The 21,036-nt window shown below is 36.2% G+C and overlaps 3 protein-coding genes across 7 annotated transcripts; 2 read left to right on the top strand and 1 right to left on the bottom strand.

Moving 5' to 3' along the window:
* Positions 1-208: 208 nt before the first annotated feature.
* On the top strand, positions 209-2,083 carry LOC126370746 (uncharacterized). 2 transcript variants are annotated; one of them, XM_050015782.1, is made up of 4 exons: positions 209-523; positions 614-889; positions 1,195-1,302; positions 1,679-2,083. In XM_050015782.1, exons 1-4 carry the CDS (start codon positions 436-438, stop codon positions 1,747-1,749), a joined length of 543 nt encoding a protein of 180 aa, XP_049871739.1. In that variant the 5' UTR covers positions 209-435; the 3' UTR covers positions 1,750-2,083. The 2 variants fall into 2 exon arrangements, with proteins under 2 accessions (XP_049871739.1, XP_049871738.1); XM_050015781.1 differs by having other exon boundaries at positions 224-523; positions 1,159-1,302.
* Positions 2,084-2,409: 326 nt separating this feature from the next.
* On the top strand, positions 2,410-10,100 carry LOC126370695 (pre-mRNA-splicing factor RBM22). Its single transcript, XM_050015705.1, has 7 exons — positions 2,410-2,643; positions 2,723-2,776; positions 2,878-3,371; positions 5,042-5,215; positions 5,424-5,566; positions 5,995-6,104; positions 9,222-10,100. Exons 1-7 carry the CDS (start codon positions 2,590-2,592, stop codon positions 9,411-9,413), a joined length of 1,221 nt encoding a protein of 406 aa, XP_049871662.1. The 5' UTR covers positions 2,410-2,589; the 3' UTR covers positions 9,414-10,100.
* A 257-nt stretch (positions 10,101-10,357) lies between these two features.
* On the bottom strand, positions 10,358-20,493 carry LOC126370710 (secretory carrier-associated membrane protein 1). Of its 4 annotated transcripts, none has more exons than XM_050015729.1 (8): positions 20,276-20,493; positions 20,103-20,201; positions 19,251-19,379; positions 16,962-17,166; positions 15,988-16,246; positions 15,189-15,306; positions 13,623-13,811; positions 10,358-12,529 (listed from the first exon to the last, which is right to left on the bottom strand). In XM_050015729.1, the coding sequence occupies exons 1-7, from the start codon at positions 20,330-20,332 to the stop codon at positions 13,656-13,658; spliced, it is 1,023 nt and encodes a 340-aa protein (XP_049871686.1). In that variant the 5' UTR covers positions 20,333-20,493; the 3' UTR covers positions 10,358-12,529; positions 13,623-13,655. The 4 variants fall into 4 exon arrangements, with proteins under 4 accessions (XP_049871686.1, XP_049871687.1, XP_049871684.1 ...); XM_050015730.1 differs by having other exon boundaries at positions 13,630-13,811; XM_050015727.1 differs by having other exon boundaries at positions 13,651-13,811.
* Between the last annotated feature and the right edge of the window lie 543 nt (positions 20,494-21,036).

Raw genomic sequence — 21,036 nt, 5'->3', positions numbered from 1 at the left:
GCGAATCATTTGTCCTTTTCTCACTCATAGTTTGTGTCGTAAGCTAGAAGAGAGCCGGTTTATAGTTTCTGAATTCTTATTTTAGCCTTCCTTCTATGCTTTAGTTATTGTTCTGAGAAAAGGCAGTTCCGTTCGTTTCATCGTAGTTCTTTTCTATCATTTTTTTCTTCATCATTATTTGTTCTTTCTGTGTCAGCGTCACTGTGAACGGGGTAGTTTTTAAAGCGTTTTTTAAACCGCAAGTCTACTCGCCCTTGTTTATCTGCTCGTCTGTTGTCCATTCAGTTTTTTTTTAATCTGTGTTATGCGTAGACAGGGTGTTATGAGTAAACTCAAATAACCGTTGCGTTGAGTTGAGCAAAGTATTCAAGGAAGCGTTTGTTTTGTTTCAAGTTAATATTTTCGACAAAAGTTTTCAATACTTACTTTATCAACATGACTGAATGGCTTTTCGATATTTTCGGCGACCGCCTAGCCAAGGAATCTACAAGGAGCCTGCCACGCCAACCACTGTCTAACAATGGTAAGCCGTAAGCAGCTGCCCATTGAAAACAATTTAATTTTAAAATGTAGATAGTTCAATAACTAATTTAACCTGCTTTTACTGCTTCAGAAAACATTGGCAAAGCAATTTCTACGGGACCTATAAAACCGAATGAACCGTTAAAAAAGGCGGGTGAACCGAAAAAATCTTTTCTATCTAATGCCGGAAGAGCTCTTCGCGACATCCAGACTCCAGGACAGAAGGTTTACAGCCCTCGATCTAAAAACGTAGAATCTGCAGCAAAGAAAATAATTACTTCCGAGATAATCTACAGTGACGAACTTGATGATGATGCAAAAAAATTCTATGAGGAATTAGAGTTTACTAAGCCTACATATAAGTATGGTAAGTAGGTTGGTTGTACCACAAATATAATATTATATTTTGAGCTGCTCACGCATAATATTTTTTATACTAGAGTAATTAAAGTATTTATTTCCTTTACAAATAACATTATTCTTATTTATAATGGTAATAGTAACTACTATATAGGTAGGTAACTACCTACCTATATAAAATTGTAAAGGAAGACCCAGTGTACTTACTTTTTCTTAGCTCTATAAATATAAATTAAGGAACCTCCCGCTTATCCAATAGTCAATGTACATTTCCAGATAACTACCACACAGATGTTGTGGATTACCTCCTAGGTCCTGAACCTGCGGTGCTGACAGAGTCTCCCCCACGCACACCACCGCCCGTCACACTCAACAGAAGCTTGGAGTTTGACTGTTCATATGAAGACGAGTTCTTTACTGGTACCACTTTTGTTAACTCTATAGCCTATAGTATCATGAGTTTTAGTAGCCTATATACCTATGATCCACTGTTGGGCACAGCCCTAACCCCCTCAATTGACTGGAGGACAAATAATAATTTAAAGATTGTAGAACACTTTCCTTCATAAAGATATACATCTTTTAAACTTCTTCTATCGTGTATCGTGTGGGTTGTGAGGTGAAGTACCAACCTCATCAGCCCTGGTGTCAGGATTACTAATTTTTGATTTTCTTGTTATCTTGTTAAAATTTTAGTTAATTATTTGGTATTTTCGCATGCAGATAGTTTAATGATTTAGGTACAATGTTTTTAAATTGATGCTGATTATATATATGTATTGGTTTTATTTTGCAGATAATTTTGCAAAGGAGAGTGGTCCCAGTCCATTTGGTGAAGATGACTTCCCAACTTTATACACTGACTAACATTTGGACTATGAAAGATGGCTTAAACTGAAATGACATGAAATTGGTTGAACAGTGTACAACTGTCCAGTAACTGTTGAAAGTTGATTCCAGACAGAATAATGAAAACACACTTCTTTTTAAATTTAGGGATTTTAAATGATTTCTGCTGTGATTTACCTACAAAAGTTTTACATTTTCAGCTGTTACTGTTTAGTGTACACATAATTAAGTATGTTACTTTAATGCAGCTTGCATTATGCTTTGCTAAATATGATATGTATTGTATGATTGTGATATAAAGTACCTACCAATTGTTTTTGATATGGAAAGGGATTATACTATTAAAAACTGTTGATTTCTTTGAATATTACCCATTGAAAAGAAACGTAAAACTCCTACTTTAAGGAGACTGGCCTGACTATACTTATGAATCCTTCAACAAAATACAAAGTATACATTATTTAATTACACAGATGATATCTTGTATGTGTGCTTCGCTGTAGATCTATAATATTGACTGAATACTGAATTTGCTTGTATTATACTACGGTTTATTTTTCAGCAAATAAAGACGTTTTTATAATACCATAAACTATAGATCAAAGAATACTACACTGGTGTGTATCCGAACATAAATAATGGCGTCACTTCAGTTTCCGTCGTTATTTTTGACGTCTTTCCGGTTGTCATAAGTGGCTTGTCTTTTCTGTCATGTTGATTTTGTCCTTGTTGAGTTGAAATATTGTGAAACGTAATTAAAATGCAAAGGTTTTAATTTTACCTCAATAAATGATATTGGTGCGAGATTCCATAGTGTTTTACAGTGTGAGAAGTGTACAAGTATTGTGAAATTCCAAGATGGCAGTGTCAAAATCGACGAACACATACAATCGTCAGAATTGGGAAGATTCTGTAAGTTTTCGTGACCTACGTGCAGTTAAAAATTGAAAGCCTGTGTAACCTTATAAATAGCAATGTGTTTTTGTTACAGGATTTCCCAATTTTGTGTCAAACATGTCTTGGCGATAACCCCTACATTCGCATGGTATGAGGCTTTTTACGTTCTTTATGCTATTTCTACGATTTATTTCTTTCGGATAAGTAATTTGATTCAGGACGTTTAGTAACAATGCAACTTTTTTCCAGACTAAAGAAAAATATGGGAAAGAGTGCAAAATATGCGCTCGTCCATTTACTGTCTTCCGATGGTGCCCAGGTGCACGGATGCGTTTCAAGAAGACTGAGATATGTCAAACTTGCTCAAAATTGAAGAATGTTTGCCAGACTTGTCTATTAGACTTGGAGTATGGACTTCCAATTCAAGTTAGAGATGCAGCTCTCAAAATACAAGATGATTTGCCTAGAAATGAGGTTAATAAGGAATACTACATCCAGAATTTAGATAATCAAATTTCTAAGAATGATCCGACTCAACCTAGTAACTCTGCACTTAAGTCAAAGGGGGCTTCAGACCTGCTGTTACGTTTGGCTAGAACTGCTCCTTATTACAAGAGGAATAGGCCACATGTGTGTTCATTCTGGGTGAAAGGAGAGTGTCGGCGTGGTGAAGAATGTCCATATCGCCATGAGAAACCTACAGACCCTGATGATCCATTGGCTGATCAGAACATCAAGGACAGGTATGAGCTTATATTCAATTATAAAAGCATTTGGGAATGATTATTTTAAACTAAATGTATTGAAGACTATTTCTACTGTCAATCTTGTCCATGTACTAAAACTATTTATTTATTTGTGCACAATAAAACAGACACAAGAAACATACAAAGAAAACAGATAGCACAGGCAAGCTTGGTTGGAGTGTACCTAAGGGGGCACTATGAGTTGGGACTTAGAAAAATTTTGATCGATTTTGTATGAAGCAGGGACATAGCCGAATTTTCGAGTGAAATTACTATGGAGCAGAGACTTAGAAAAATTTTGATCGATTTTGTATGAACCATCGACTTAGCCGAATTTTCGAATGAAATTACTATGGAAGCTGGACTTGTAAAATTTTCAAAAGTTGATTCTACGTAGTGTCGCAAAAAGGGTCCGAGACTTAGAATAATTTTGGTCGTTTTTGTATGAGCAATTTTTTGTTATTTTTGCGTTACGACGCACCGTTTTCGAGATATTTAAAAAAATGCGTTTTATGTAATTTTAAAATATATCTTTAATTTTTTCTATAAAGCTCCGCGAAACACGTCCACGCTCGGTGTCCGCCACGCGTAATTTTTTTTTACAGGTATCCTTTTGTCACGGGTGCGAGCGAAGCGAGCACGGAAATTCGCGGCACCCCGACACTGTAGATATAGGTTACGAAGGCTGTATGGCAGGGGGCGAGCAAAGCGAGCCCCCTGCCATATAGCCGAGTGGGTTAGGTTACTTGTGACCATCGAGGCCCGAAGGGCCGAGAGGCGGCGGTGAAGATTTGTTTCGTTATGACAGCAGTCACGGGTGCGAGCGAAGCGAGCACGGAAATTCGCGGCACCCCGACACTGTAGATATAGGTTACGAAGGCTGTATGGCAGGGGGCGAGCAAAGCGAGCCCCCTGCCATATAGCCGAGTGGGTTAGGTTACTTGTGACCATCGAGGCCCGAAGGGCCGAGAGGTGGCGGTGAAGACCTTTAAAGGTCACTGACTTTGAAGGTTTACCACACAAAGTTGATATAATGCGAATATTTTTGATTTTGGATAAGTGACCTTCATCTTTGAGGTCACTGAAATCGAAAGTTTACTGCATAAAGTTGATATAATGGTAATATTTCTGATTTTGAATTAGTGACCTTGACCTTTAAGGTCAATGACCTTGACCTTTGATGTGTCTGACCTACACTATATTTGTGAAGAATAAGGGAATAAGGTCATGACCTTGACTTTAAGGTAAGTGACCTCCCAAGGTCATCTAAGGTCACCCGTGGTTTCCCCCACCCTAATACTCCCACATCCCCCCGGATCCCGAATGTTACTTTTGGCGATTTTTGTTTAAAAATTTTTAAGTCCTAATTTTGTATGGGACCCTTTTTGCGACACGCCGACCCAAAATTTTTCTAAGTCCCAACTCATAGTGCCCCCTTAGGTACACTCCGACCGCAAGCTTATCTCTCTAGCTTATCTTAACTATGTTATAATTTTGCACCATGGAACATGCTAAGAAGATTCATGTGATGCCCTGCAAGGGCACGACATTGTCATCAAATAAAAAGGGAGAAGGGTCTGATTATAACTTAAATAAGAATAAACAATTACATTCTTTTAGGTTTTATAACTTCACTGTCTATTATTAATTAATGTTTATTTTCACAGATATTATGGTGTAAATGATCCAGTAGCAGAGAAACTGATGCGTAGAGCTGCAGCGATGCCTGCCCTGCCACCTCCTGAAGACAGGAGTGTTACAACTTTATATGTTGGGAACCTGCCGGACAACTGCACTGAAGACGAGCTTCGTGGACATTTCTATCAGTATGGAGAAATTAGGTATGTATTTAGCTTGTAATCAATTTACAAGTATTTAAGTTGTTAAAATGTACATAATTTCCATTAAGTTACAGGAAACAAACTAAAATCAAGACTCAGTAAATATTTCAGTATTTATTTTACATTTGTAAAGCTTCTTTAATTATTTTTTATTATCTGACATTATATTACTCATATTTATCTAATATAAATGGTCTATTTGCTATAGGTCCCTCACTCTTGTGCCTAGAGCGCAGTGTGCCTTCGTTCAGTACACAACCAGGAGTGCAGCAGAGCATGCTGCTGAGAAAACCTTCAACAGGCTCATCATTGGTGGCAAGAGACTCACCATCAAGTGGGGGAAATCTCAGGGTAAGTAGCTTCCTTTTTTTAAAAGCCCATCTCAAAATATGTGAATAATGAACATCATAGATAATGATAGAATTCTGTGTGATAATAATGAAAGCTAGTTCTCTTTTTAACCCCTAAATGGCAAATGTATTTTGCTTGTGGTCAGAATTTAATAATACAATTCTGTGTTGTACTGTCTTCGGGGTTTATATTTCAATACTGTAGAAAATGAAATGTTTTTGATATAAAATCACGAATCATGCTCAAACAAGGATACCTTGAAGGTGATGTTGTAGCGAACTAAATGCACACCAAAGAGTTTGGAGGAAGTAGCCTAAGATAGAGTTGAGTGAAGAAAAGGGAGAAAGTTTGTCTAGCAGTGGGTGAGATGATGCAGGATAATCATGATGGTTTTAATTTTATTTTTTCTTTCAATATGGAAATTACAGGCCGCCAAGGTGTCAATGAGAAGAACGATACTGCGCCCGCGCTGGAGCCCGTGCCGGGCCTGCCGGGTGCGCTGCCGCCGCCCGCCTTCTTACATCCCTTCCCGCCACAGGTTAGTATTACCAATACATTGGCCCCCATTCCTTCAGACACCTAATTTTATTTTAAGTGATACCTACCCGTCATTATCTAATCTGCCAAAAAGGAAAGAGACAATGATTGAGAACTGTTAATATTAAAATGAATGAATAACTCAGGCGACTAAAATAGGCATCTAGTTGATATGCAACCTGTTTGACATGTGCTGTGAACTTAATTCTGTCAGGTTATTGGTCATACATTGATTTAAGTTTACGCGGTTATTAGATATAGATAGATATAGCCTTTATTGTGGACTTATTGTAACAATTTTTTTTTTTTTTTTTTAGCTTATACATAATATTAAAAAGGAAATAAAGATGTGTTTAATTATGCTCTTCGTCCATTTGTCTTTTGACAAAGGCCTCCTCCAGCTCTTTCCACTTATCCCTGTCTCTCGCCAGCCTTCTCCACATATTTCCTGCTGTATTTTTTATCTCTTCTTCCCATCTCTTAATTGGTCTTCCTCTCTTTCTTGTTCCGTTACGCGGTTATTATCATAATTAAAACACATAATAACGGGTTCTTACCGCGTTTAAATGGGGATATGAGACAGGGAGGAAGAGGGAGTCTCATATCCCCATTTAAACGCGGTAAGAACCCGTTATTATGTGTTTTAATTAGGTTATTGGTCAATATTAAATTTTGGGAGGGTTTTAAAATTTGTCTAAAATTGACGTGAATTTTATGACTGTTGTATCTGGGTTGATGGGATTGGTGATGCACCTCACAACCCATACAATAGAAGAAGTATGACTGTCGATTACCCGTCCTTTTCGGCGGATAAGAAAATTACAAGAATATAACAAAATAAACTTAGATGGTGTGTACTGAAATCAGTACCATTATTTGGATAACATACTTTCTTCTGGAGAGTTATTATGTTCAGTTAAGTACCTACCTAGTTTTATTTGTGTTCTTCTATGCATTAAGAGTTTGATGAATTAACTTTCACACAGATAAACTTATCAGTGTGTGATGCTCCCTGGCCGGACCACTATTTAGTACGCAATTGCGAATGAACTCAATACGCGCTACATAATGTCTACTTTCATCTGCATACCAAGAAAAAAATAGTACGGCAAAGAGTTAAAAGAAAAATGATATTATTTGTGGTGCGGCCAGAGAGCAATGCTCCCCAGCCGGACCACTGTGAATCTCAGAAATTACGTTATGTAGTCAAGCAATGAGGGTATGAAAAAATAGACCTAAAATTCTACTCCTTACGTTTTTACTCTGATCCTCGAATCTTGTCTACATTAGAGTCAATTAAAAGTTGAATGTGGTCCGGCTGTAGAGGATTCTCTGCAGCCAACAAATTTTATGGTACAAAGCTTACCAGATTTATTTATGCATTGAAATAAAAGTATAACATTTCTACTTTCTATTGACGTCACTTTTTTGGAATAAAACCTAACATTTATTTAATTATGATCAAAAGTAAGGTGTCCGGCCAATGAGTATCTGATTTAAAAACATATTTTTCAGTTTATGAGATGATAAACATGTATTATCTGAATCTAAACAAAATATTTACAATAAAGGTCTTACTACAACCCTTAGAAAGCCTTAGTTTTACTTAAAATAACAATTAATAATGTTAGGATACAAACATGTTCTAAACGCCTGACAAAATATTAATAGCTTTGCATTTTTATTTCGAAGCTTCCGATATCTGTTCGTCTGTCTATATAACTGTCTGTTACCGGCCTCTGCAGACCGAACGGTGAGTGCTAGGAGACTAAACTTACAGAATAAGTGTTATGGTAACCGCTCTCATGGCAAAAGTAAAATTTTCGAATGTAAGTATCTATAAAAATTAGCTGATGCCCGCGGTTTTGCCCGCGTAGACTCACATTTGACTGGTTTTTCTCTTTGTAGCTTACGTAGAACGTTTCTGGCTACACATATCAATCGAAATACTTACAAATCGTGAGACTAGAATAATTGGGGCAAAAAGGAAAGATGGTCATCATCACAACAGTGAATAAAAAGGAAGAGGATGTATAACTAGCGCCGCTATTGGAAAAATATCGTTATTTACAACAGCACTATATTACATAGACATTAGATAGATTTTTTATAGATACATTCGAAAATTTTACTTTTGCCATGAGAGCGGTTACCATAACACTTATTCTGTAAGTTTAGTCTCCTAGCACTCACCGTTCGGTCTGCAGAGGCCGGTAACAGACAGTTATACAGACAGACGAACAGATATCGGAAGCTTCGAAATAAAAATGCAAAGCTATTAATATTTTGTCAGGTGTTTAGAACATGTTTGTATCCTAACATTATTAATTGTTATTTTAAGTAAAACTAAGGCTTTCTAAGGGTTGTAGTAAGACCTTTATTGTAAATGTTTTGTTTAGATTCAGATAATACATGTTTATCGTCTCATAAACTGAAAAATATGTTTTTAAATCAGATACTTATTGGCCGGACACCTTACTTTTGATCATAATTAAATAAATGTTAGGTTTTATTCCAAAAAAGTGACGTCAATAGAAAGTAGAAATGTTATACTTTTATTTCAATGCATAAATAAATCTGGTAAGCTTTGTACCATAAAATTTGTTGGCTGCAGAGAATCCTCTACAGCCGGACCACATTCAACTTTTAATTGACTCTAATCTAGACAAGATTCGAGGATCAGAGTAAAAACGTAAGGAGTAGAATTTTAGGTCTATTTTTTCATACCCTCATTGCTTGACTACATAACGTAATTTCTGAGATTCACAGTGGTCCGGCTGGGGAGCATTGCTCTCTGGCCGCACCACAAATAATATCATTTTTCTTTTAACTCTTTGCCGTACTATTTTTTTCTTGGTATGCAGATGAAAGTAGACATTATGTAGCGCGTATTGAGTTCATTCGCAATTGCGTACTAAATAGTGGTCCGGCTAGGGAGCATCACACCTTATCAGTTCCAAAAACAGATCTTGCTTCTTTTTACTCTCATTGTAGATGAAGCAAATGGCATTATTTTTAGAACTGTCAGACTAAAATAAAATTAAGTTTTGTCTGCCAGAACGGGTACCAATATATTAGTACATTTGGGTGTAACCATGTAACGCATTGTTGCTTGCAGATGCCTCCGCCCCCGAACCGGCCCAACGACTTCTTCAACCTGCACCACTACGGCGGGCCGGGCGCGGCGTGGGGCGCGTGGCCGCCCGGCGTGGCGCCGCCCGCGCCGCCGCCGCCCGCGCCGCTGCACTACCCCAGCCAGGACCCCGCCCGCCTCGGCGCGCATGCGCACGCCAACGCGCCGCAGACCTAGGCTCACCTACGGCCGACTTTTTTAACTAGATAGATAACAGCATTCATTAGGTCGACAGACACATGCATATGGACAAAAAGGAAAAATAGACAAGAAAACGTTGGGTTGTCTATAAAATGCATTTCATTTCTTTTTCCATTAAATAAATAAGTAAATAAACAGATGGGTGAAGGTAACTTCTTTTTTGGATCCTCTACTATAAGTACAAAACCAAGAAATCTGTGAGAATTTATTATTGTCACTATTGTATTGTATAGATGAAATATGGAACTACCTCAAATAACGTGAATTTGGTTAGAATACAAATTCAGTCACAGACGTGATTTATGTAGTGTTCAACAACATACAATTTGCTTTTGATGTTACATATTGTTGGTAAGAATATATTTTTGGTGTAACAAGAACGAAATCTTTATCACCATGATAAATATACTTACTTATGTGCTTTCTGCAGACTGATATGATATACATACACAAAATATAAATATATATTAAAATAGTACTAATTTTATCCAATATCATATTTTATCACAAATAAATTGGACTCAATTTTTCTCAGAAAATGTAAATGAAGGCTGGAATGCAGCAACACCGAAAGAGTTTGTTTTTTGTTAGATTATTAAGTGTGAAATGTGTAAGAACTTTGTATGTAACATGAATGTATGTAAATATAACATGAATTAAAATTAGTTTAATTTAATTTATGCCAATCCCAATCCAGTGCAAGATTTTGTTAGGAAAACTACTGGAGATAATATATAAAAATAAAAAGTTTAATAACCCACGACTATGGAAAAATCACGCTCTGAAAAGTATTAATAAAACAGGATTCTTTTTCTGACATTCTTCCGAATAGTGATGTTTCGGTACACACATACATAGCGGTCAAACACATAACCAACCCTCCTTTTGCTGCGCCGCAGTCGTGTAAAAAGAAAAAGCTCTTCTGAAACTATATTTATTATTAATCATAAGTTTATAACATGACTTAATCGTTACAAAACATTTTAAACATTTAGAATAATCTACATGCCTTCGCTCCCAGTCAGTAGGGTAGGACGGTCTGATAATAATTTACATTATGCTAGGCCCATACAGTACATACCCATTTACGGCGCCCCAAGCGAGGACCCCTGATACGTAAATTAATAAATACTAGATAATCTACAGCCACTTCGGAAATTAGTAACAAACATTAATTGCTCTCTAACCAAGAACAACATTCAAGAAATTAAAAAGAAAAATCTCAGAACGATTACCATATGAATTATAAGGCGATGCTCTCGGTACAAAAGTCCAATAATCTGTTAAATATTACATAGATTGGTTCTTAAGCGGTTTTAGTCATTTTCCAAAGCTGTTTAGTCGAGTGACTAGTTAAATATGCTTAAATGTTTATTCACTTACACTATTATTATTTTACACAATGATATAAACACTAAATTGAAATCTTGTGCATCTAAGGATCTCGACACACGGCAAGAGGGTCACACATAGAAACCTACGAAAACGAAGCATCAGATAAATTGACGAAATTGATCATTCTTTTAGCCATTTCTTTCAACCTGTATAATGCAAAAGTCTCACTATATATAGGACCAATCCCTTCAATTAATTTGACACTAGATACAATTAAGTAAATGGTCCAAATACAACGATTTATACATGAATTTATAAAACACTGAATAAATGCTACAATGTTGACGAAAATTCATTATGAATCAATTTAAGATACCACCTACCTGACGTACAATATCGACGTGAAAATTAAAAGATATTTACATACATTTTTTTTTCGTGTTTTTGGAATGTTTTTTTCTATAGCAACACAAGTACATAGTGATCACCCTCTAAAAAGAAAATTTCACGCAAAATAATTATGAAACGTGTGATTTAAAAAAATGAATACGGTAATAGATTTTTATAACAATGTAAAATAGAATTTAAAACTATCATCAGTAAGCTCATATTTTGTAAATCAACATTAGTTTACATGTATAACTAGCAATCAACTAAATACTGACAAATCTTAAATATCATAATTTGTAACGCTCGACCAAACAACACTGATTGATATAATATTTTTAGGAGCTTCACAAGATAGCACAAATGAGTTTTGGCAACAGGTTTTAATTTAAAAGCCATTAAGATCAGTATTGATTGCGATAATGTTGCATCACGACCACTTACTTGCTTTCCTCGTTTTATATGCGTTAAATACAGGCTATTAATTATCAACCTTACACAATTTAGTAGATAACCATTAATAACTTCGATGTAAATGCTACCTTGTGTCGCCAACAACGATCTATTGGCAAACATAAATAGGTTTTAATATTATTGTTATAATATAAAACTTTACACAGCCTTACGACGCAATATATAGTTAGTATTCATTCATTCTATTACCTTCATGGATACCTTCGTTTTACGTTTTTTGTGCACCACACATAAAGATGACTGGATATATCCTTGAAGAATAACTGGTTCTCTTCATAATAGAACGCGTATAGTGTGCTTGGTTTATTTCCTCTATAAAAATATGTGGTAATATTTTTAGAAGTTTGGTAATGTGATGACCAAAAAACGTCACATCATGGGTTGAACTACATCGAGCCGCACCGCAACTTTTCTATCCTTTTCTGTCACACAGAACCATCATTTGCTAGAGCGAGAGAATACCGCACGCGGCGGAACGCTGCCGCACGCTAGACTTTGGCCAAATGCATCAAACACACTGCCAGTTGTAGTGAGAGATGTGATTCAACCTTTTATCAAATATTCCAGTGTAGGATCCATGCTACAAATGAACAAACTAGTCAAATGAAAACTAAGCTAGGCTTCGTAAAAACACAATATCGTCAACATGTCTAGCTCACTGCGCGTTACCGAAAGATAAATTAGTCTATAGCCCCAAGTATGTAGGTACATAATTTGATCAAACACTCGAGGTAGAATACACATACAAGACACGCCAACCATATTAAAGTTGAGAAAATATATAAAATCTGAATAGTTTAATATCAGAAAAAGCTTACAGTAGTATCTCGATTGACGAATTTATTGTGTACTTTGCCCGTGCGCGTATTGACGATCGTTTGTAATCTCCTCATTGTCTGAAATACAAAAACATAGTTAATAACTATAAAAAGTATATTTAGAGATAAAGCAATAATAATTGAGTATTTCTTTTATTACCCCATCTATGTAATAAGTGTATAATACATGAACCATGGTGTGAGACTGATATTGATATACAACCACCGTGAGACAAAAATTGGGACGAAAAGTTCGAGCACAAATAGCAATGCGTGCTCTAACTCGGAACCACGCGCTTAATAGACTATGATGTAGTTACTTATTTTTTGACGATTTTATTGAATATACACCGCATATGCAGGTAAGAATGTTTAGCTAAGTTAGCATCAAGTTTTCGACGTATTTTTGCATGACGCGCTTTTACAGTAGTTTTAGTTCAATTCAAATAGGAAGCGATATAGTGTGTCGGGCTGAGCCGCGTAGCTACCAGCAGTTGCAATATAGGAAGACCTGTTAGGTTAGACTACGATCACAAAGCAATGAGAAAAAATGAGCAATAGCTTATTTCGCTATGGAAAATAGACGTTTGTCTGAATTATAAATTATAAAATTCTAACCTAGAAATAGAAGTCAATATAAAAATGATTAGAAGTTGATCCATTTTTATTTTTGACTGTTCCATGAATTATAAAAGAATTACATAACAAAGAGAATGTTTCACCACGTTTATTGATGACGTCATACGCGAGTATTTCTCTACAAATTACATAGAAATGAGTAGTATAAGATAAATTATGAAATTCTGATTACTAAAGTAACGAAAAACATTTACTTTTTCTATTTAATTTATTTATGAATTTTAAAAGTACGACATTTAATCACGTTTTTCTGACGTCACAGTGTGTATAAAAAATCACACAAATTCCATGGTAATTTCGTGTTTTGACGTTTAGTAAAAATTATTTGATGTATCGTTTTGACGTTTCGAAAAAAAATATCTCATTTGGCTAGGCTGCCTTCTTGCCTAAGGCATCGCGTACACGATCAACAACAAACGACGACCTTCTTTTAGTGACATGGGCTAAATGCGCCTATTCTTACTAATTGCTCTGTGTTGCTGTTCTAAAATACACTATAATACTTATACTAGACATGCAGTCATGCACCTACATAGTACCATCAGAATGGTGGTACCGACCGAGTCTAGTACCGGTTGGCGTTGGCGATCTGGGCGTTGACGGCAGCGGCGGCGGCGCTGGACGCCGCGGTCTGGACGTGCTGGTTGCGGAGGATCTCCGTCGTGAACTCCGCTTGGGCCTTCGCTAGCGACGCGCCTGTTGACCGGTAGATGCGGTGCACCTGCAAGGAAAGGTAATTTTTTTGAGGTTCGGTATCCAAAGTGTAAAAAACGGGACCCTATTACTAAGACTTCACTGTCTGTCTGTCTGTCACCAGCTAAAATTAACAGCAGTTAAAATTTTCACAAATTATGTTGTTCTGTTGCCGAACAACATAATTAAATTAAAAAAGACAATAAATAATAAAGACAATAAACGCGATATTACTGCCCTTTTTGCTCGATATCAATACCTACTGTTGTTTACCTAGTCAATGGTACGGAACCCTCCGTGCGCAAGTCCGTACCGCGCGTTTATATTTTTTTTTGGAAACCGCTTAACCGAACCTTCCTTAGGCCGACATTTCCAGAGAAAATAGTAACATGGGTTTGGATTTTAAAATGACATTTGGTTACGACTTCAAACAGTATTTTGGAATTCCGGCTCGGGGTCTATACGACGGAATTCGACATTGCGAGTTTAAATTCGCATTTGAATCAAGCGATTATAATTGATATCACGTGGTTTCCAGGATTTGTGCCTGGTTAGTACCATTAACAATGTCACATTAACTTTTTTCATAAATTGAAGTGGAAGTCTCACTAAATGTCAAATTAGTCAATGCGACAGGGTTCTAAAGTGGGTACATGATATTGCTCATGACTGTAGAGGCGCCGCGCGTCCCCCCAAACACCCGGGATGATCCATTACGGCGTGGTAGGATCAATACATCAACCAATAATTGTTCATTGCAATTATAACATGACAGTAACAACCGGATAAAATAAGCACAATAATTCTAATAAATTTCTGCCAGGCAACCTGGATGGTGCCATCCAAAAAAGTTCCTATCCCTGAGACCATAAAAGCACCTGGCCCGTGCTACCTGAACGTCAGGAGAGAATTTTAAATATACAATACAATACAAATACACATTATTGCACCAAAATAAAAAGAAATAATTACAAAAAGTCTCTTAACTAAGTACATGACAAATAAAAATAAATAAATAAAAATAATAAATAAATATATTGTTAGATAGAAAAGAATCGATCGACCTAATATCGACTGATACATCACTATGCTAATGAACGTCACAACACTAGATTACGTACTTTGACAGATCTAATGCTTACCGCGCATTGAGACGATTGTAAAGTGTTATCTTATTAAAATATAATCACTAATTGTACTGAACTGCGGGCTTAGCACCGTAAGCATGCGACTCTTTCTCGCCTCGACATACATCACCCGTCACTCTCTCACAGTACTGCACAGAAAGAGAGACGATCTCTGTCGCGGCGAGAAAGAGTCGCGTGCTTACGGTGCTAGGCCCGCTGGTCGTTTTGTTTAATAATATCCATGAAAATAATAATGAAATACTTGGCAATATGCATACCTTCGCCATGAGTAGCACATCAGCGACGGCGGCGATAATAAATCCGATAGCAACTAGTAGCGTGATGACGCCCGCTGCGATGCTCGTGTTAAACGTCTTGATCGCCGTCAGCAGACCACTGTGAATTATAACATGATTACCAATGGGCTAGTTTGATGGTGCTCCTCCACGGCGACCCCCTTAGCTAGTGTTAATTGTGTGTGTATGTTAGTGTTGTGTGTGTGTTTGTGTATGTTGTGTTGTGTGTGTGTTTGTGTATGTTGTGTTGTGTGTGTGTGTGTGTGTGTTTGTGTGTGTGTGTGTGTGTGTGTTTGGGTGTGTTGTGTTGTGTGTGGTGTTTGTTGTGTTGTGTTAGTGTGTGTGTGTTAGTGTAATAAATGTTTCTTTAATTCTTTCTTCAGCCTGGGCCCTGCATGGGCGTGAACGTGACTAGCAAAACCTAACCTAGTTTACTAAACAATCATATGAGATAACATAAACTGATTCAGATTGTTAGTAAATTGAATCTAATAAAAGTAAGAGTATCCGAGCTTCGGAGAACACATTAAGCAGTCGGTCCCGGCTAGTATTTACTTACATATCATAACATAACAAATACTTTATTGCACAAACAGGAAAAAACAAAATACAAAACAAAAGAGAAATAGAATTAGTATTACGTAAGTATGCAGTCGTTACATGAGCCATGTTAGAGGCCTTTAGTGGCTCAAAAGTAACCCTGACACCAGGATTGATGAGGTTGGTCATTGATCCTACAACCCACACTAAAGAAGATAATCTAAGTAAGAAATGTACTCACCAAAATCCACCATCGGGCACACCAATCGACTGCATGATAGTAATGATGATTTGGAACAGGAAGATGAAGAAAAACACCATGAAATTGAACGACGAGTCACTCCTGAAGGCCTTGTAGATAGGCCGGTACCAGCACACGAAGCTGAATGGTGTGAGGAGGATAAAGTACAGGATTGAAAGGCCGAACGGTGTGAAGTCGCTTGTGGCAAATAGAAGAGACGTCGTGCCAATCATGTTCAGTGCTAACAGCAGCGAGTGGACTGAAATAGATAAATTTTACATTATAATTAGTAACCAAGCACATACTTAACTAAGGGTGGTATTAATAAACGAATCTCAGCTGAGACTGCCCTCAAGATCATGCTCAAGTCTCTGTTTTTATATGAGAACTGTCACAATGACATGATCTCGAGGACAGTCTCGAAGCTGAGATTAGTTTATTAATACCACCCCTAGTAAGGACCGGATTTCGGATTTATGATGTGTATAATAATCGAGAGGATCCTTGCTTTCATTATAGCGGCATACCCACGCCGGACGGCAGCAGTTCGTAAATGCCGAGGTTTCATAGTATTTTTTTTCTTCATTCTTCAATAAAACAAAATATCGGCGCGATATCATTTCCAAAACGCTTTTTGACCGGACGGACTTCCTCTCACTATAAGGGCTCTTTAATCCTGCGGCTCAATAATAACCCTGACACTGACACACTAGGGTTGATGAGGTCGGTAATCTACCTCATGACCCACACGATAGAAGAAGGGTTCCTTTTTACCATTTTTGTACAGAACCCTAAAAATGATGATCTAACTGGTTGGGGGATGAGATGACTACCCCTCATATTATCTATTTTGGAAAAAATATCGTAAATGACTGCAAGTTCTCTACTGATTACTCAGAGCACTTACTCCATCCCATTAGATAAGTTAATTTATGTATGCATGTTCAATGACATAAAATACAAGAGTTACTCACACATCCACAAGTGGTAAAGATGGCGGACGATTCTTTGGAACTCAAGGGGGATGTCAACGTTGATGTCTTGGTAGAAGCAGGGTTGCACGGGACAAAAGGCAGGCAACGGTGGCCAGTTGTTGCGTCGCCCTGCCGACCCTGCTCGGAGCTCAGCCTCGCGCCGCGCCAGTTCCTCCGCCTTACGTTCTAGCTCCTCTTGTCTTCTCTGTAGTTCAAGTTCCGTCATAGGCATCGTATAAGATTGTGAAGTAAAAAAGTAGAAGGTAAGAAAAGGATCAGGTAGGTCGATATTTCAAAAAAATTTAAATTTAAGAAAGAAAAGGTTGAGTGAGAACTTCAGAAGAAAAGAAACAAGTAAAAAACTGTGTAATGGAAACTTAAGACTAAGATGATAAAAGCAATTCAAAAAAGGTATTTTATTAAACAAGTTTTAAAGTTCTAAAATTCTCCTATCTATCACTAAGACTTTACAACCACTAAGTTGTGAACAGTCATGAAGTGGATTTCGTGAAATTAAAGATACTAGAGAACTGTTGAGAACTACTTCAAAAATGACCTAAGAATAGTTTGTCTACAATGGCATCTACAGTTCAAACTGTTATAAAAGGATGAGTTCTCCGCCCACTATTCGTAAAGTGGGCGAACAATTTGATAATTTAGTTCTCAGTAAGACTCCAGATACTTTCGTAGGTATGTGTTCATAGAAGTGAACTTTAGCGTATGATAATATCAAGAGCAAATAGTGTATAAGAGTGAACTAAGAGTCTAAAACATAAACATTATTATCAATCCAAACATGTTTCTCTCCTCAATAACGGTTTTGGTAAACAACAACTTTATACAATATCACAACAAAATGAAGAGATAGAATCATGTGAATTGATAAATCGTGAGTAATAGTGATACTACATATCAGTGAACACTAACTACAGATAGCTATAGTGTATTGTAACAATGATTACCTTGAGCTCCTGTAGTGCATGAAAAAAGCAAAATGTGTGTTAATGACATGCACTTTAGTGCACAATTTGCATTGTCAGATTATGGTACATTTATGTGATGAATCTTATAAGCATAATCTTCAGCTTTTGAGTGATAAGGGGCACATCAATGTTCAAGTGTGCAGTAATGGAGTTAAACTCAAATTTGGCAGTGTATAACACACTAGTGGTGGTGTAAACGCATCGTCGTAATTCTATAAATTAAAGTTATTTCTCCTATTTGCTATTGAATATATTTTAAATGTTTTTTTTTTATTTATTATGACGGGATTTTAGAAGTAATAAAGAGTAATAGTAGTTTTTTCAATCAGTTGTCTTCCAATTTGCTATATACAAAGAAAAACTATAAAGAGTAATTATTATTGTTATATTTCAAGCACATCCATCTCATATAAATGTAAAAAATGTAAATGTAAAATGTATGTGTGTATGTGTATATAGTAATAAATGTTTCTTTCTTTCTTTCTTTCTTTCATATTGGTGAATGTAATGAAATATAAACAATGGAATAAATTCACTTTTGTTTTTAACAATAAATATGTGTGGGAAAATATAACCCAATTATTTTTATCACTTAATGCAAGTGAATTTTTAATAAATTTAACACAGTTTAAACAGGCTCAATCTGGATTGCTAAATAATGGTGTAGTTACAAAAAAAACTGGATTCTGTTAGATTCACATTACAAGACTATTTTTTTTGTATGAATAAACGAGTATAGTAATTGTAGACGTTGAAACTGATTTAATTGACAATTTGTAGATAGCAAAGATTTTATTGGTTTAAAGAAACATTCAGGCTACTGTTATTTGTAGGTAAACTGAAATATGATGTAGGTAAATTCTGATAACATAATACATGTTATTATGAAAGTCATACTGATCAACGTCGCTAGATAGATTATTATAGTAAGTGATCATCGGGGGAAGCTGAAATATTGCTTACATTATCAGTCTCTTATGTTTTTAATTTACCTGCTACTTGTAATAGAAACATGTCTATATTTAAATGCAATTTTAATGTTATTTCATGTAAATGAATCATACACATTTATTTATCTTTTATTTGAATAAACAATCTAAATATAACTAAAATGTGATTTGTGATAATCCTATATTGAAGCAAACTAAATAACATGTAATTAATTTGGCTCCCAAAATTTTTACACAAAATGTTGGTTGACAAGGCAACCTGACAAAGAGAAAATTGATCAGCAAAAAGGCACAAACAAAGGCAGAACAATTACTTTGCATATGTGTCTATTATATTGTATTACAAGATGGCATACCTGAAAGTCAGCAGTGGTGAAGTTAGGTGGGGGAGCAGCAGCGGGCTGTGGTGGGGGCCGGTTGAACTGAGCGGAGGCGGGTGGGGACACCGCTTGCATGATGGCCGGCTGTGACTGCTGCTGTGGAGTCTGTTTGTGCAAAATGGAGTATGCATTTCAGTCAATGTCCCTTATGCTACACATGTAGCACTCTTGCATAAATAGATGCGTTGTCTTAAAGGGTTTTCATATGAATAGCAAGAATGTAGCTTTACAGATGAGGATAGAATGTGGAAATATATTTCTTAACAAAGTCCACAACACCAAAAAAAATCGGGAAACCAACAAGTGCAATATGATAAAGTAAAATTGACATTACAAAACTTTGGCAATATGCTCCACCAACAGGAACCAGTTTCTTTTGGCAGTTTAAATCATAAAATAAATGAATCTTGTAAATAGCATAAATAATTCAAATCTTAATGAAAAATAACTCATAAAATACAATTCCAAGAATATTTGCATATTTAAGATATTTCCCATTTTGTTTTCATAACAGATTCCACTTTGCAACATGTTGTGATACAGTTTCTCATAGATAAAACTTTGAAATCAGAATTACTAACATTGAATATTACTGCTTCCTATAAAAGTTGTTCTTATCTAAATGTAATATTGATATAGTCATAATGGCTGCAATAAGGTAAAATTAAGTATTAATTTGAATAATCAATAGACTGCATTATGTGGTCATTAACATGGTGTCGTGTGGTCCGGTTATGGCGCAACCTCCACATCTCTAAATACCGTTGGTCGGCATATCGACACCTACAAAAACCCATCACAATAATGACTAATACAACATGTATGTACCGTTTGGTTAGCATTCTGTTGGCCGTCGAAGGGATTGTAGTCGTCCAAACCTTGCGTCGCATTGTTTGTACTTCTAGTCACTTGCTGCACTGAAGGATCCTGGAAAAGTCGCAGTAAACATCACACAAAGGCCCAGAAAAATAATTTTTCGTATCACCGAAGGGGCTACTTACAGCGAAAGGGTTGTCTATGGTTGGGTCACTAAACGGATTATCCTCGAATTTCGACATTTGTATAGATTATTTACGCCACCATACACTTTAATATAAATTGCGCAGTAAAAAGAAAAGGCTTTTCCTGATCTTTTATTGTATTTTTAGAATAAAAAGAGATAATAAACCGACACAGTTGACAGTTTGCTGATGATGACGAAAATTACGAAAAATGACATTATTATTTGTTGTTGCCAGATTAAAATAATATCACAGACCAAGTAGAGATGTGAATAATACAACAGACGTCTTATTCGATCATTATAATATCGATTTAATTAAATTTTGAGATTTAAAAATATGAGTGTAATGGTGTATACACACAAATATTTAATGCTATAGGAGAAAAAATCCGTGGGATTACATTTTGGGAGTGTTGTGATGTGGTGTGAACCACATAAGAGGATGTGAACATAAAGCAACATGGACCTCTGCGGAACGAGGTATGAAAGAAGATGTAGCGACAAAAACGATGCTTAAATTATTTGTAGATTACGAAAAGATTTATAATACAGATTAAGTGGTGGGGACGAAAGAGAAAGGCCTAGACGAAAAAACGGCTACCAAATCCAGAATGTTTCAAAGAAAAGCCAACAGTACACTTTCCTATACACTATAGAGGCGAGCATGCAGTTTAGTTTGTTTAAAATAAAACTGATGTGTATTAAAATCCTTTTTGCACCCACATTCAATACTATCAGCAAAACGGGTTATAATAATAA

Source organism: Pectinophora gossypiella, chromosome 11 (genome assembly GCF_024362695.1).
Source record: "Pectinophora gossypiella chromosome 11, ilPecGoss1.1, whole genome shotgun sequence".
Classification (NCBI taxonomy): Eukaryota; Metazoa; Arthropoda; class Insecta; order Lepidoptera; family Gelechiidae; genus Pectinophora; species Pectinophora gossypiella.
This window is presented reverse-complemented; position numbering and strand designations above follow the sequence as displayed.